Source organism: Microchirus variegatus (genome assembly GCF_963457635.1).
Source record: "Microchirus variegatus genome assembly, chromosome: 10".
NCBI classification, from domain to species: domain Eukaryota; kingdom Metazoa; phylum Chordata; class Actinopteri; order Pleuronectiformes; family Soleidae; genus Microchirus; species Microchirus variegatus.
In genome coordinates this window covers 18,389,289-18,406,749 of record NC_139811.1, presented here as the reverse complement: position 1 = coordinate 18,406,749, position 17,461 = coordinate 18,389,289, and the positions used below count along the sequence as shown (strand labels likewise).

General features: G+C 46.3%; 1 protein-coding gene across 1 annotated transcript in view; it reads left to right on the top strand.

Annotated features, from left to right (window-relative positions):
• Positions 1-17,461, top strand: part of shank1 (SH3 and multiple ankyrin repeat domains 1) — a gene marked incomplete at both ends in the record, with an annotated part of 56,926 nt that overhangs the window by 38,292 nt on the left and 1,173 nt on the right. The window contains 11 exons of the mRNA XM_083896853.1: positions 5,871-5,953; positions 6,084-6,208; positions 6,488-6,623; positions 6,720-6,800; positions 9,757-9,783; positions 9,878-9,934; positions 10,119-10,234; positions 10,620-10,743; positions 11,335-14,845; positions 15,083-15,094; positions 15,367-16,257. Of these exons, the coding sequence (XP_083752979.1) occupies positions 5,871-5,953; positions 6,084-6,208; positions 6,488-6,623; positions 6,720-6,800; positions 9,757-9,783; positions 9,878-9,934; positions 10,119-10,234; positions 10,620-10,743; positions 11,335-14,845; positions 15,083-15,094; positions 15,367-16,257 (5,163 nt within the window). The remainder of the gene's footprint in view (positions 1-5,870; positions 5,954-6,083; positions 6,209-6,487; positions 6,624-6,719; positions 6,801-9,756; positions 9,784-9,877; positions 9,935-10,118; positions 10,235-10,619; positions 10,744-11,334; positions 14,846-15,082; positions 15,095-15,366; positions 16,258-17,461) is intronic.

Below are 17,461 nucleotides of genomic sequence, written 5' to 3'. Positions count from 1 at the left end.
CTCTACCTCCCCCCCCCCCACCCCACCCCCTTTTTGCTTGGTCTACCCTCTCATTCATGCTTTGTTTACAGCTTGTGTGTAGATGGAATATGTGAGAGGGTTGAGGGACAGCGAATGAATGAGAGAATTTGTGTATTTGTGTATTTGTGTGCGTGTTTGCTAGAGGTTGGAAGTAAAGGAAGAAAAAAAGAGGTTGGGTGGGTGAGATTAGTTAAGTGTGATTTAAAGACACACGGGGGTCAATAACAGCTGGAGAAAACCAGCAGCAGCAGAGACTCCAGATGCAGCTGATGTTTCCATGTAGAGCTAATCGATGTAATATTACATCGTCATAGTAATATTAAGACTTCACCATTACATTGTTGTTATTGTTATTATTATTATACTCAAGTTTTAAGAGCTTCCGATCATTCGCCGCTGAATAAATCATTCCAGTTGCCGTATCGCAGAGATTTATCTGCCGTTTTTATGAATGGAAATCATGACAGTGATTGATTTGCAGAGTCAATACTACACGTATACAGTGTAAACTATAGGTGAAGTGGTGAAGTGAGGCGATGAATGGGTGAAGGGGAGAAGGAGTGCGAGTTGACTGCATAAATGCACAAATGTTTGGACTGTGTGTGTGTGTGTGTGTGTGTTTGCATGAATCCCCCTTCAAGGAAACCCTGTCACCTCTCTCTCTCTCCAAATTACCCAATTTCTCTCTCTCCGTTTAATCCACCTCATCCCTCTCTCCCTGCTCCTCTTCGCTCTCCCTTTCTCTGTGTCGCAGTCACAGAAAACCATCTCCATCTCTCTCTCTCTCTCTCTCTCTCTCTCTCTCTCTCTCTCTCTCTCTCTCTCTCTCTCTCTCTCTCTCTCTCTCTCTCTCTCTCTCTCTCTCTCTCTCTCTCTCTCTCTCTCTCTCTCTCACACACTCTCTCTGCCATTCCTCCTCTCTCTGTCTTAAGTATGAAGGGGCTGGGAGAGCTCGGCCCTCTCCCTTTCCCTTCTTCCATCTCGCTCTCCTCCTCCTCTTCCTCCTCTTCTCCTCGTCCTCCTCCTCCTCCTCTCTCGCGGCTTGTGCTTGCTGCCGTCTGGCTGGGAGACGAGAAGGAGGAGGAGGAGAGGGAGGGGAGGAAATGGCGATGGGGGCATGCGGCGAAGAGGATCTCTCCCTCTCCCTCTCCCTCTCTTCTTCCTGGCCGTCGCTCGGCCCTGTGAATAGGAGCGTCTGGTTCATTTACAGGTACCTGCCATGGCTTTTAATACTCCCCTCCCTCTCTCCCTTAGTTGCCAGGGGAGATGAGGGTGGTGGAGGGAGGGAGGGATGCATGTGGACACCATGGATGACAGGACAGGATCGATGACATAGACTGACAGATGTTGCAACGCATGCTTGCAGATGGATGAGTTTGAGTCAGTGTCATTTTATGTGTGTGCGTGTGTGTGTGTGATGCATGTGTGTGTGAAGACGGACGGGAGCTTCTGCTGCTGCTGCTGCACACCCCAGCTGTATGAGCAGTGCAGCCGTTCTGTGTTTGATGGTATGTGCGTGTGTGTGTGTGGCGCTTTCTTGTCTCTCTGCTTTGTATCGCTCTGAGAACAAATGTCCTCCAGCAATGCTGCACTGGCAGAAGTGATGCTTGCTGTTATTGTCGATGTGCAGATTGATTACATGTTTGTTTGTGTGCATTTATCTTTGATTGTGTGTGGATGCTGTGCTTGATCCAAACAGAATGATCTGGCAAGCAAATAGCAAATTTGTCCTCCTCCTGTTTGGCTGGTTAATTGCATGCATACTTCTGTCCTCTGACATGTGTCACATTTGCGTGTGTTTACATGTGTGTATGGGAAGAGAGAATAGAAGCCGTGGATAGAAAACTGAGTTGTAATGATGCAGAATGCATGACAGGTTACAGATTTCTTTTGACACCTCAGTGGACACCTACTTGACCAAAGCAGAATAATTCACTGGCTACTCACTTGCGTAGTGTGAGTCGCATTGTACACCGCGCTGCTGGATTGACCAGCTCAGTCACTTGTCACTGAGACTGTGCTGGGCTGCGGATACTTAAAAGGAAGCAACACTGTGTGACAGTATCGCTGTGTTTCAGTTCACAGGCGCTCTTCTGAAGGATGCAGTGCACAAAGCTGGAGCCTGAACAGAAAACAAAAAAGTTGATGCCAGTTTGCGATGATAAATTGCCCACAAACTGTCAACAAAAAAAACAGGCTAAATACAAGACAAGCAATAAACTGGGTTTGCATTCATTGATGCCCAAAGTTGTATTTACACATTTACTCAGCACTCTGTTGGCGGCTAACAAACAGTGTTAACCAGCTGCTTACAGGAGGAGTGCATTCATGTCTGACTTCATAAATCGCTGAATACAGATATGACCGCGTCATGCGACGTTCCCTGATTTTTACAGAGGACAAACTGTGTGCTCTAACTGGATTTGGGGACGAGTGAGTGTCCGTGATGGTACACTGGTTGTGAGCAGGCTGCATTCTTTTCCCAGCTGTACGTGGAGGAGCCTCATTATCCCCTTTTGTATCTGGTGTCGAAATTTGGACTTAATAGGATCTGGCCACTGAAGTGGGACAGCGCTAGTGTCAAACTCTAAGTTGATGTTATCTGTGAAGACTGGCAGAGCCTGAGTTAGCAGTTAGTGCTGGTTGGATGGGATGCAAAAAGATGAGGCTGAGAGTATATGGGATGGACAACAGCAGCTCTGAAGCACACAAGTTTTATATAAAAAAAGAAAACACTTTAGAAGTGTTTGGTCACATTGAAAAATCACCATTTTGCTCCAGTTGTGTGTCGTCATACTGCATTTATGCTGTGGTCCTCATCATTTTAACACTGCAACACTGTGCTTTTAACTCCCAATGCTTCATGATCCTGATGGATTAACAGTGCTGCCTAACAAGCAGTTATGTTATGATCAGGCACCATTAGTTTAAAGTAACCAGAAAAAAATCAAGCCCATTACTGCACACCATATTATCTCCCCCTAGTGATAGATGTAAGAGTTCTTCAGGGGCAATTTTTGAGGTATTCATGTTGCATAAAAATTGCACCAAACAGGAAAACTTCCAACAGCATGTTTCTGTACTACTGATCATAGAAGTGAGGCCCGACGGCAAAGAGCGTAAAAAATACGATTTGTTGTTGTTGCTTCTGATGGTCCTGAACTGATGTTTATTGCCTTGTCACAAGCTGGATTTTCATTCAGCTCAATAAATGAATGAATTCTAGTGACCTGTTGCTGGTGTTGCCTGCAGGGACTGAGCAGCCCTGCAGGGTGAATTGTGTGTGTGCGTGTGTATGAACTCATATCTGATTTTACTAATACAGATCCAACAATTTAGAGTTTGGGAAAATTTGTAATGTTTAAAAATACCTTTTTTTTCTTTTTTTAAAGAGCAGGTGTAGGTTTTATATAGATTCAGGTTAACTATTCAAATGCTCAATTCATGGAGAAATGCACACAGTTTTTAGAAAGGGACACTCAGATAGCAGTCAAATGACGAGAAGACACTCAGAGACACAGAAGAGTAATCTATTTATCTGTGTTCACTGCTCTCTCCTGCCATAATATTTGTTAGTATTCTCTATGTTCATTTATCCACTTGACACCTCAGGAGTGTTTGGGGTCTGGACCGAGCAGCAGAAATGGACAGAATGAGAATAACAAAAGAGACGGAGCCTTGGCAGAGGCAGAGGGGGAAATCAGAGTCTGTGGAGAGTGTGCGATGCACTCGGTGGACTGGATGAAAAAGTTCATGAGGAAAATGTGATTAGATAAAACAATGAGTGAGTGATTAAAAGTTTGAAGAAGTGAAAGGCGACATTGATAAATGTGTGGAATAGGTGGAGCCATGAGGATGGAAAAGTGGGGGGGAGAGAGGGAAGAGAGAACAGATGGAGTGGGCTGGAACTGTTTTGTTGCACGATGGGTTTTATCAGCATGTTACAGCTGTCATAACATGTATACTTCTGTGACTCACCCACTGACTGATTGTTTGACTGGCTTTTCATTCATAACGACAATAACGACACCAGTCTCTGGTGGAGGTGGTGCTGTTCCCTCAACTGGTAAAAGTAGTTAAGTGTCCATGTGGGAAGTGTATGATTATCTCATGTTAGTGGAGGGACTGAAACAGACTGGGTCTAGCAACACACGACATGAAACGAAACAAGTACAAAGACACAAAATCAACCACAAAGAGACAGAAAAGAAGCACAAAGAAAAAACAAACTGCAACAGAGAGACACATTTGATTATATGTACAATCTCTAGTCAGCCTGACTGTTTCCTGTCAGCCTTCGATGCAGAGATGCTCGACAGTCGGTGTCTGCAGAAGTTAGTTTGTAGCATAATAACTCTTATGTCCACGTCATCAAACGTCCATTATTATTGACATATCAGTCATCTTCTAATCAGGCATGACTTTGATGTTTGCTTTTAGAAAAATCATGATTTGATTAAAAATGTGTAAAAACTGTCGTTAAATATCACGTTCCTTTGTCTTGTGCAGTTGCATAAATCAGCTTTTAAAACATTTAAAACGTATCAATACAACAGTGTAAACAATCAGAATCACACTTATGTACAAAAGTGTTATCAGCATTTATCAAAACTAACATTGCTCATGCTGCTCATGTTGTTGCTGTTGTATTGTTAAACATTATATAATTAGAGCATGAGTTAAAACCTTTTATTATTGCAGTTGCTATAGCTTGTGCAATGTGCAGTTCTGTTGTTTAGTCCAGTTGATCTTTAGGGATCTGTCCCATGGGAGAGGAAAAGGAAAATTGAAATTGAATTTTGTGTAATCCTTTTTATTGGATTCATCGTTTTCTTTGATAAAATCTTAAGAGAAGTTCAGAGGGGAGGGAGGGGACATGCTGGGAGCTCAGAGATGTGAAATGTAACAAGAGGAGTTCACATGTTGAAAAGATTTGGAGTCACTGGTTTAATCCTCACCAAGTCTATCAAATGTTATTATGAACATTTGTATAATCTGAAATTTACATTTATTTACCATTGTCATCTATTGTATCCTGAAACGTTGTGAAGTAGAAATTGTGCCAGAGCACAGACGAGAATACACACTGTAGTAATATAGTATGGGCTCCACCTGTGAGCACACAGTTCTCTGCTGTCAGTGACTAATGGCCCACCATTACATTACTGGCTCTGGTGTGGACCTACCAAGCAAGTGTCTCTGCGTCCGGTTCTCGTGGTTGCTGAGGCAACCAGTCTTGGCATCATGCTGTATAAAGCATCTAAAGCATCTCTTACTAAGGTTCTGGTAGAAACTGGCTCTGTATTTATTTTTAACATATGGTATTTATTGTCTCCGTTTTAGAAGTTTATTGTCATCAAATCAGTAAAGCTTTGAACATGGGACACTTATTTGCACAATTATTGAGTGAAAAATAGTACCATAGCCATGCTCATTATGTAAATGTTTTCCCTTAATTACTTAGTTTTTTTGTGTTACACAATTTATCTATCGGTCTATCTATCTATTCATAAGTCTCTTTTTCTGTCTCTCTTTCTGTCCTCCTGTCACTCTATCTATCCATACACCCGTCTGCACCATCGGTCCGTTCATTCTAGTTTCAGTCTAATAAAACGTTGCATTTCTTTCGGCACGACCTTGAATTGGATGTGATGTCATCAGAAGGGGACAGAGCAGAGGAGAGTAGAGGAGTAGTGGTAGAATTAAAAAAAGTTAACAAGAACAGAATGTATTGTTTCATAATCGTCCAACTATCCTCTCCAATAAAGGTGAATGCAGTCCTGCAGTCACATGTTCTCTCTGTCATTTAAAAATCTCTCTATCTGTCTCCTCTGTGCCTTCTATTCAAGTGACTACATAATCAAGGAAAAGACTGTACTTCTGCAGAAAAAAGACAGCGAGGGCTTTGGCTTTGTGCTGAGAGGAGCCAAAGGTAAGACAATATAAAGCAAACCCCCTGGCATGCAGTCACACTCCTTACATATGGATTAATAAATGGAATACTGTCTTATGTGCGTTACTAATTCACTCTCTCCTGCCATATTTTCATGGTGCGTCTCCAGCTCAGACTCCTATTGAGGAGTTCACTCCCACTCCGGCCTTTCCTGCCCTGCAGTACTTGGAGTCAGTGGATGAGGGAGGTGTGGCCTGGAGAGCCGGTCTCAGGATGGGGGATTTCCTGATAGAGGTACTGCCACGATTTACCACTGCATCATCAGAGTGTAATTGAAATCTCTCCCAGGTTTCTGTTACATTTAGAGAACTGTCTGAAGAGCTCATGACCTCACTTTCCTTGTATTCATTCAGTGTTATTTACTATTGTCCTCGAGTAAATTTGGCCTGCAAGCAGACACAGGAACACTTTGATGACTGGAAGTGCCATCGTTTCAGATGTTTCCATTGTTTTAAGGTGGTTAAAACCAAACCAAACCACAGCCTCTGTCGTCACTCTGCATCTCTGTTACAGGTCAACGGTCAGAATGTGGTGAAAGTTGGTCACCGGCAGGTTGTCAACATGATCAGGCAAGGTGGCAACAGCCTCATGGTCAAGGTTGTCATGGTCACCCGCAACCCTGACATGGAGGATGGTTCGAGAAAGAAAAGTAAGTCTGCGTTGTTGAATGCTGGCTGTAACTGAGCCTCGATCCAGAACAGCTCGACTGACCAATGCCGCACACCGTCTGTTTCCTCCTCTCCAGTTCCCCAGCAGAGTAAGAGGCTCAACACGCCGGCCATCGCCCTACGATCCAAATCCATGACTTCAGAACTGGAGGAGATGGGTGAGAAACAGGCTTTAGATCAACTTTTTCCTGACAATGGGGGAGGGGTGGATGGCAACGAATGAGGAGATGAAGGTGAGAGCCATAAAGCTGAAGAGGAGGGAAAAAAAAAGTTAGTGAGTAGAAATAGATGGAGGTGATAAAGAATGATAGAAACAGTGTGAAACCAGAGTGCTAGGGGTTGTAAAGGATGCTGAAAGTGAGACGGAGAGTTGAGCACGGGCTAAATTTAGACAGCAAGGAAGTAGAGAGGGATAAAGTATATTCACTCAGTGACAGAAATGAAAGGGAAAGAAAGAAGATTGGCCTCCGCCATGGATGACACTCTCAATGCATTTCACTGTTCTTTCAGAGGTTCCACACTGTCACTTCCAGCACCCACACGACAGGTAACCCCACCCAGAAAAAGTGTCGCCATCCACCCCTGTGATCCCCCCCTCTCACTGCCCGCCATTCCTCCCTCTTACTCCCTCTGGACCCCACCACTGCTCCCCCGGCCCACCCTCAGCTTTAACCCCAGCATCCACAGAGCAGAACTACCACTGCTCAACACACACTCACACATTTGTTTCCAGGGTAACCGCTGCAGGGGAACGATAAGAGTTTCCAGGTGCCACAAACATCAGTGCACCGTGTTGGGTCTTAATGTATCTTAAGTTACAAACGTGTGTCCCCGTTTTGTCCGTATATCTTTTGTTGAAAATATCCCTGATTCACTTGGAAGAAATCACACCCAGGTTAGAATTATTGAGATGAGTAATTTTCTTAGACAAAAAAAGACAACTTTGTTCTGGGTATGTTGCTATGGGAACAGCATTATGTGTGGCTATGTTTATGCCATCTCTATTTGAGGCAAAACAGTGGGAGGAGAGTGCATGTTGAGGGCCAACGCCCCCATTTGCAGATCATAATGTCGGCCAGTGTTTTATTGATGACTGGGTTTTTATCTTCTAAACATTTATGATGCTTGCTGCTGCTGTACCTGCCGCTGCTCTCTGGTTCTAAGCATGCACAATGAGCGGTTGGTGATGTATGAGTACCAGGGACATGTGAGGCTGCTGGGACCAGTTTCAGTACTTTTCTCTTACGAAGCAATGTGAGACGCCAACCCTGTTGTTGACAGTCAGACTCTGACTGAATTGAGTGCAGAGATCAGGCCTTTGCTTCATCCCTACTCCCAATCTCCTCCCTCACCTGCCTTATCTGTGTGGCGTGCCCTCACCTGACCAGCACAAAGCATGAGCACCCAGTCTGAAACACCAGGTACCAGTTTTCCTGAAATCTGAACCCACCTCCCCACTGAAACACATAAACCAGTGCTCATTACACACTCTGTATATTCAGTGATACTGGACAGGCCAAACTTTTTCTTACTACTCACAGATTCACTCCAGCAGGTGCTGAGGATTTTAGAGTTTACATCACGCATTGACATGCTTACACGTGTGTCCTTAAAGGTGCATTATGTAATAAATCTAAAGCAACTGGCCATAAAATCCTCTTAATATGTCACAAAGACTGCGGAATAATGTTCATATAACAAACTGAACTCACCAACAACAACAGTACAGCCAAAATATTTGCATTTAAAAAATTTTTTTGCAGACTGCAAATCATGTTTGTGTTTTGAAATCATGTTTTGGCATGTGGCGCCACCTACCGCCGTCTACCAATCATTGCAGTCAGTAGAGTCTCAGCTGCCGAGTAACCACGAGTTGCCAGTTACGTCAGAAAACGAAACCTAAAAGACCTCGGTATTTTGAATTTGAATGTAGTAACCGTTTTTGGCCACATTCTTACATATGGCACCTTTAAGTGTCCATGAGGCAGATACGAGCTTACCGAATATATGTCTGTAGATGTTGCCCAAAAACATCTACAAAATCTAAAAAGTTTCTTTTTAAAACATAAATATTAGAATGAGAGTTGATCCTGAAAAGGGAAGTGCATTTCTCAATTCATATCTCAAGTTTTCTCGAGCAGCGCCGGCTTCATTTGTAGTCAGGAGCCTTATTACTGAGGTCGTCTTTGCTTGTGCCTCCTTCTGGATCAAGGTGAGAGGAGCACAGTGTGCGATGAAGCCATGTCAGCCACGGCCATATGCTTATTCAAATGCGTTAGAATCCATTTAGCTGTGACGCCTGTTAAACTGTCTCACCTCTGTGATTGGTGCAGTGTCCCAGTTCACCTAGAAGTCACACTGCAAGATAACAAGGGCGTTAAAATGGAAACAACTGTGCGGTGAATTTAAGATGACAAATTTCATTATTTACCAGAGTTTGTACATGTGTTTTCGCAAAACTGTGGCTCAAAGTATTTCTGCACTTCAAATAAACACAATTTACAAACACCTTCACGGCTCATTTAGCCATCAAACATTAAGATTTAACCTCTGTTCAATTAAGCTTAATAAATACAGTGGCTTGAGCATGAATATGGCAGCCATCCCTGTTCAGCAAACACAGACACACACACACACTCGCACCAATGGATGAACACACTTAAGGGTCACCTTCGGTTTCCACTCCTTACTCCCTTATGGACTTGTCCTTTCACTGTTCACTGGTTTAACCACTAACTCTGTATTTCTTTGTCTCCTCTGTCCACACTTCATCATGGACGGGATCGTAATCATTTAACAGTGGAGCGAGGTGGGAGTCTAATTCAACATTTGTGTGTGTGTGTTCGTCTTCAAGTGTGTCATAGCGAGTAACAGCAGGCAGCGTGATGTATGTGTGTGTGTAACAGCATATTTACTGTATTGCAAGTGTGCATGCTTCACTTGTCTTTAAAGCGTGGGCACGATGTACGTTCTTTTTACATCAAAGATCGAAAAGCCTGGTGGGGTGACTCAGTTTGTCAGGCTCAAGGGATTATGATTAGTATTCAGTGTAACAACTCTGTATCGCACTTTCACTCCTGCCAAAACTTAAGTCTCCTTTTGTCCTCCTTCCAGCTGCTACCCCTTGGAAAAAAAAATCAGGTATGCACTGGTACACTGTTGCTTAAGGCATTGTATTTACAGTACATCTGTTGACAATGGGCCACTTTCTTACTCTCTGTCTCTTTCCCTTCAGAATTCGAATCCTCACAAGTTACAGAGAAGAAGAGGACAGTCTATCAGATGGCTTTAAGTAAGGCAGCTCATGTCTCTTCAGTGGAGCTCTACCTTTTGGTCTCATCCACCCTCGTCGATGTGTCCCTCTCCACGCAGTTTTCTTTGTCACGTTGTTGCTGTCCATTTTTCTGTTTCATTGTTGGATGTCCCTTTGTCTCCCTCTTTCTGTCGCTTTCTCTCCTCATTTTTTTTCCTCTCAGATAAACTAGATGAAATTCTTGCAGCAGCTCAGCAGACAATCAGCACCAATGAGGCGCCAGGGACTCGGGGACAGGGGCCAAAAAGAGACAGAGGGCGAAGTTTCTATGGCAATGAGGTGCGTATGGAGAAACATGCTGCAATTAATGAGTCCTGAGTTACTGTATGTGTATTCCTGCGATAACAAGGTCTGGCATCACACTCGGCTACGTCTCTATGCACAGACAATATGCCCCTTTTCAGATTAATTTTGTTAATTTCTGGTTTAATTTGTATGCAGCATGCAGCATGCAGAGTTTACAATGCTAACATGATGCTAATGCTAACGGTGATCATGTCAGCAAGAACACATTGTGTGAATTTGTTCACTTATTTAAACCATTGAATTGTATGTTATTTTTGGCATCAGCATTTAATTAATGAATTGTACTGAACACCAAACTGTGACCTTTAGTCCCTCTTAGCTCATTGATCTCTGACCTCTTTGTCACTTTTTTTTTCAGCCAAATTACGGGGATCAGACCGGGGTGGGGATGATGTCGTCTGGTTTGGGACTCGGCTACGACCGTGGACAGTACACCTCAGGTCACGCTCCACCGCATGGTATGCTGCGGCAGAAGTCCATCGGTGAGGCTGTCTGTTTTTTCTGGCTCTCTGTCCACCTGTATGTCTGTCTGTCCTCTGAAACAGTAGTGGTCAACTCTGTGCTGACTTCTTATATCTGTGGCCAACAATGTCTTGTCTGTGGCCAAAATGTGTGCACTTTATATCTGTAGATAACTGTATGTGTATAATATCTGTACTGTGGAAGTAAGGGATCTGTTTGTCTTATACTCACCCTATTAATGTTTGTTATAAGTGCCACTAATTTTCCTATTTTATTCATAGCTTGAAACTTTATTAACTCTCTCTCTCTGGTGACCACTACAACAAACGCTGTGTTTAATGCTGTCCGGTTGCTATTTGTTTGTGGCATACTGTGTAGGCTGCAAACTAACAGACATAAGCACTGAGGACAGACTCTGTGGCAGGGAGATGGGCAGGCAGATTTATACAGACAGTCTCAAAGATTATCCTCAGCTTTCCTCTTTTCTGGCTTAATTTTCTCTCTACTCTTGTTTCCTTGTTCATTATTCTCTTTCCTCTGTATCTGTATGTTCTGTATGTGGTCATGTTTCAACCCTGTGTTTTTCTCCATGTCTGATTGCTGTACTGCAGGAGTTCCTGAGGAGGAGAAGCAGTTCCTGCATCCTCCAGCCATGAAGTTTGCACGCAGTCTGTCGGTGCCTGGACCAGATGATATCCCCCCACCTCCCACCACTGCTCCACCGGACCCTCCATTCTCCTCTGCGCCGCCCCTCGGTTGGAGAGCCAAGTCATCTCAGCAGCCCTCTGTCTCTGTGTCCCAGTCCACATCCACCTCTGCACACTACCAGCCCTACTCCCAGTCAGTCCACTTCACCCATGGAGGCAGGGAGAGGGCGGGGGGTCCTGCCACCGGCCCTGGTATTGGAGCGGTGGATCACACAACCTCATATGCACATGCTGCTGCCCACACTGCTCAAAGCAGGACTGCTTCGCGAAAGGTTGCCTATACTGGGGAGCCTCTTGCAGCTGGTATAGGAGTTGGTGGAGGGGCAAAGGCAGCAGGTCTTAGGAGAGGCTACAGCACTGCTGTTCCCCCTTCTAGTATTGCCACAGTAATACCCCAGCAACAACAGACTACCCAGAGTCAACCCCAGCGAACAGACCGCAGTGCAGGTGGGGCTGGAGCAGGAGGTTCTAAAGGAGGTGCCCGGAGAGGCAAGGGCCCCCTGGTGAAGCAATCTAAGGTAGAGGACCTGCGTTTGAGCCAAGGAACACTGGGGGGCAAAGGCTCGGTGGAGAAAAGTTCCATCCCCATCCCCACTATAATTGTCAAGGCTCCCTCAACCAGCAGCAGTGGACGCAGCAGCCAGGGCAGCAGTGTGGAGGCTGATGCTCCTGCATCAGGGGAGACAGATGACACAAAAACACCTCATGGTCCTCCTCCCTCCACTCCTGCTCCTCAACCCCCAGCCCCGCCCTCCATCCCAGCACCACCACCCCCATCCATGCCTTCTATGCGAGCCCAGGAAAACCTGGACTTTACCAGTCAGTTTGGGGCTGCCATTGTTGGTGCAGCTCGCCGAGACAGAGAACGATTTCATGAGGCCCGCAGGAAGAGCGCCTCCTTGTTTATGTCTGCTGAGGAGGATGTGAGTGTTGGGGGAGTGAGTGACGGGGTTGGATTAAGTAGGACTCAGGTGTCACAGCAACAGGTTAGCATACAGGCCGATGGATCATCCACACGGCTGCGCCCATCCAAGTCAATTGACGAGGGCATGTTCTCTGGGGACACTTTTATCCATCACACCCGCAGTATGCCTCCAGCCTTTGGTCTACCCGAGTACTCCTCACCTGCTCCAGACTATCAGCCCAAGTCTGTTCCAACTGACTTGTACGCAGTAGGCAGGCAGTCAGCACCCTCTACTAACACAACATTTATTCACCCGCTAACAGGCAAGGCACTTGACCCCTCATCACCATTAGGCCTTGCCCTTGCTGCCAGAGAGCGTGCTCTGAGAGATGACAGCAGGTATAGAAGGGGAGCAGATCACCACTTTACCCGCCAGATGTCGAGTGTGGTGTTTCCTTCATCTGCTGTCACCTCTCAGCCAGTGTCATCTGTCGCTCAGTCCTCCAGCTCTTCTTACCTGGTTACTTCATCTTCTCTGGCTGCCACTACACCCACAGTCGGTCGCCCTCCCTCACCCAGAATCCTCAGAGGGGTTGGCAGTAGTGTGTGGGGTGAGGAGGGCAGTGGAGGTGAGAGGGAGCGGGAAGGAGGAGGGGCTCGTGAGGGGCTAAGAGTTCGCTTCTCTGAGGATAAAACGGTCCACACGCACCACTACCAGTCTCAGCCGTATCAACCGTCTTACAAGGAGAGGGAGCGGGAGAGGTCGAGGGAGCGGGAGAGGGAGCTGTCGAGAGAAAGAGAGAGAGACAAGGAGCGAGAGGGTTACATGAGGAGGGCAGAACAGGCTGCTGATAGCTCTGCCCAGCAGGGGACACAGTCTCAGGAGCCTCGCAGGCCGTCATTTCTCAGGATGGAAAGTCAAAGTGATGCCTATATCTTGTCCCTCACCCCTCCCTCTCCTCCACCTACCAGTGCTCAGCAGACATTGAAAACCACTGGGAGCACCGGCATAATGGTTCTTCCTCCCCCTGCCCCCTCTGTTGATGCGGACGATGAGTTTGTCTATGCAGAGCCTCTTCCTCCTCCACTGGAGTTTGCCAACAGCTTTGACAGGGGATACGCACAGCATGGGATTCGCCCTAACAGCCTCAACTTCCGCCAACAGCAGGCACCACCCGCTCCACCGCCGCCACCTCCGCCCCCACCACCCCCGCCTCCACCTCCTCAAAAAGAACTATTTGCAAGCGGGTTTCCTGCTCATACACCCCTGCCCTCACCCCAGGCAGGGGACTCCACCGCCTCCAGCCTCACATCTTATGATAGCGAGGTGGCTAACCTGACTCAGTCAGCTCCTTCCCCCTCCCAAACATCACCCAATCCCCTTCCCCCTCCCTCACCCTCTACTCTGCAGCCCACCTCTGTAGCAGGATCTTCTGCTCCCCCCTCAGTCTCACCACCACCTCCATCTGGATCCTACCACAGACCATTCTCTATGTCCCACTCCCACCACCTTTACAACAGCACTCACACCCCTGGGCGCTCTTCTCCCACTCCTCCCCTGCACACAGTTGCACCTCCGCCAGCCTACCGCGGCCCCCCAGCGCACTACTCCACTGCTGCCACCTCTACTCCTCATAGGAGCACTGCCTCCCATGCCATGACCACTAGCTGTGCCACTACAACCACCACTGCTGCCACCACAACAAGCACCTCCACTCAGCTCTACCACGAGCGAACACATGCCACACATACGACATCCTCCACCACCATCATAGGCAGTCGAAGGACAGGGGAGCACCAGCGGCCTCCCCCTGCTACCAAGAAAGGGGAGTCCCAGGAGACAGTAGTGGACTCTGGGATTGAGGAGCTGGATAGCCGCAGCAGCAGTGACCACCACCTGGATAGCATCCTAGCTCACAGTGGAGCTGGTGTGCGTGACAGGCTGGATAGAGGGGAGAGAGGACGTATGGCAGGGGGAAGTGGGGTGGGGGAATCAGAAAGGGGAGGAGATTTCCTAGATTCTTACATGAGTTACTTGGACGGACAGACATTTGAGATGCAGAATGCCACAGCAGCAGCCTCCACCTACCCGAAGGCCAACAGGTTCAGAGACGGAGGTCGTGCTGGGGAGTTGCACAGACAGACCAGTACTGCTCCTCCGTCCTTTCACTCCCACAGACGAAGAGATGAGCAGACGGATGACGAGGTCGAGGAGGGAGTGCTGGAAGATGAAAGTGGCCATGATGGATACGGTATGAGGGACATTCAGTCTATGGTGCGAGCCACGTCACCATATTTCGATCGGCCACGCACTCCTGAGATAAAGCCTCACTGGAGTGAGGGTCCGATGAGCGGTGATGGAGGCGGCCAGTCTGGGTCACTTTTAGAGGGGAAGAAGGTTTACCCACCTGCATCCAGTATGAAGCCCAGCATCATTAATGAGCTGAGCAGCAAACTGCAACAAAGAACCAAGGACAGCTGGAGCAGCCAGAGAACACTGAGCAGACATAGGTATGGTCCAGGTTTTGGCTTCATAATTTTTAATGTCAGAGCATGAGCCACTGCATTTGTTGTAGTTGATACACAACATTTTTGTAACTGTGTTCCTCGTCTGTGTTTCTGTCATTTGTAACCAACACTGAAGCTTTTTTGTGAGAAAAGTCTGTACTGTCTGCTTATGTCATGTGTTGTGTCTACACTATGTAAACCTGTTTTGTTTCTCTGGCTTTTTCCATGTGTTTCTCTCAGAAGCAGAAACAGGTAATGGTGCCACTTCCGCATCAGTTTTCTTTATGGAAGAAAGTAAACCTTTAATATCTGCTTCACTTTACAGCCTGTTGTGAAAGCAGAGGAAACCGTTAAAATACACAATCTTAATAAATAAATTGTATAAAAAATGTTTAATCCAGAGGTTCCAGAAATAGCTGTGCAATGTTTTCCTTGGTGTTCATGCATATTTGTTCATCTTGTTGTGTGTTCTGGTTTCTGTTATACGTTTCTAACAACTTCTCTTTCTTACCCTCTGTTTACAGGTTTTCAGAAGATTCGGTCTCAGCTCTGAGTCCGCCTTCAGCTCGATCCCTGTCCCCATCGCCAATCTCGTTATCACAGCCATCACTGTCCCCATCCCCCACGCCTACCTCCCAGTATCCCAGCTGGGGACGATCCACGTCCCCGCAGCCCCCGGCTGTCCCGCAGCCTCCACGTTGCCATTCGCCACTGTCCCCGACATCTTATTCCCCTTACCCGACCTCCCCCAAACACAGACCTGTCTACCGGACCAAAGCCCTAGAATTCAAATTCATTCCTAGTCGTGAGTCCCGTAAGGCAGAATCACACATGCTCCAGCGCAGGCGAGCACCAAGCCCCCTCATCTCCCCATCAGAGAGGCCCAAACTGGGTCCACCACGTCCATCCTCCCTTCCACTACTCCCCACCTCGCCCCTATACAGTGCCATGTACGACCTTCAAGGTTCAATTACCCCTCCATCACCTGGGAACCCTCTAGGTGATCCTTATTTCTCACCATCTCCTCCTCTGTTTGCTCCCTCTGGTGCCCCACCACCTCCAAACTCCACTTTGGTTGTTTCACGATCCCTCTCACCAACACATTTCCTGTCTGGGACCTCGTCTCCACCACTGCATCCTCTCCCTCCACCTACTTGCCTGAGTTACCCCCATCTACCGCCCCCATCCCCGACAAAGCCATTTGCCTCCAAGCCGCTGCCCTACTGGACCAAGTATGATGTTGCAGACTGGCTAGGATACCTGAACCTGGGCGAGCACAGAGAGCGTTTCTTGGACAACGAGATTGACGGCACCCATCTGCCCTCTCTAACCAAGGATGATTATCTGGACTTGGGTGTGACACGAGTGGGCCATCGCATGAACATAGAACGGGCCCTGAGGAACATAATTGATAGGTATGGCTGCACAGTTCACCACTGAAGCATCAGATAACAATAATAATAATAATAATAATACATTTTATTTAAGGCGCCTTTCAAGACACTCAAGGTCGCCATTTAAATATGTCTCCTTTAAATGATCATTTAAAGGAGACATATTATGCAAAATCAACTTTTTAATAATTTTAATACATATATTTGGGACTCTGGCAGCCCTATGAGTAGGCAAAGTGTGAAAGAAGATGACTCACTCATGTTTTTGTGGTCTGCTTCAGTCTAAGTACAGGAGATAACTTAACTTCCTCACTCATTTCTACATCACAATGAGGCATTCCTGGAATTTCTCCTCCGCTTTGTCCCTAAAAAACACGAGAGTGCAGGTGAGGGCAATAGTATCCAGAAGAGCAGAAGTCCATAAAGTGTTCTATTCTTGGCTCCACAGTGCATCACAGAGTTCTTCACAAATTTCCAGCCTCTGAGGATTTAAGTGTCCAGTGAATACCTTTTATATATGACGGCAATGTGCTGGCTAGAGTCGGCAAATGATCGCTCTTCCAAATGCTAACTGCTGTTAGCTCCTGGAGCCTCAGTGACACTGAGTAGTTTCCTGTGTCATTTGCATTTAAAGAGAAAGGCACTCAAAAGAGAGCGTTCTGAACAGGGCTGTTTTGGCAGGGTGATTAAACTGCTGTGGTGCTTCATTCACAGGTATTTTTGACCAAAGCATGTCACAGACATGTTCATTAGGACACCAGGGAACTAGTTTAACTTAAATAGGATATAATATGTCTACTTTAATGTGTACATCTACATCTGTGAGTTTATATGTTTATAATGTTTCACAATGCAGCTGAACAAATCGCTTCATCTCCTATTTAACCTGTACTTTGTGGACAGAACTCAACATTATAATGCACAGTGTAGCACTAATGTCTCACTGAAGCAGCCTTATATTTATGTCTACAACTATAATCCTGCCATCATCTGGTATGAGTTACAGATAGGAATCCTATATGCTTTAATTTGAATTACATCGCTTTAATTAACTGTGATGAAATGCAAATGAAACATGTAACGTAATATATTTATGATTCCTGCATACATACTTCTAATGACTGAATCTGATATGAATCCACTTTCATAATTTGAAACATGCTATGAGCATGACACTGATGCTAATGGAAATTATAGTAATTAAGTGCAAAATCTGGGGCCTGTC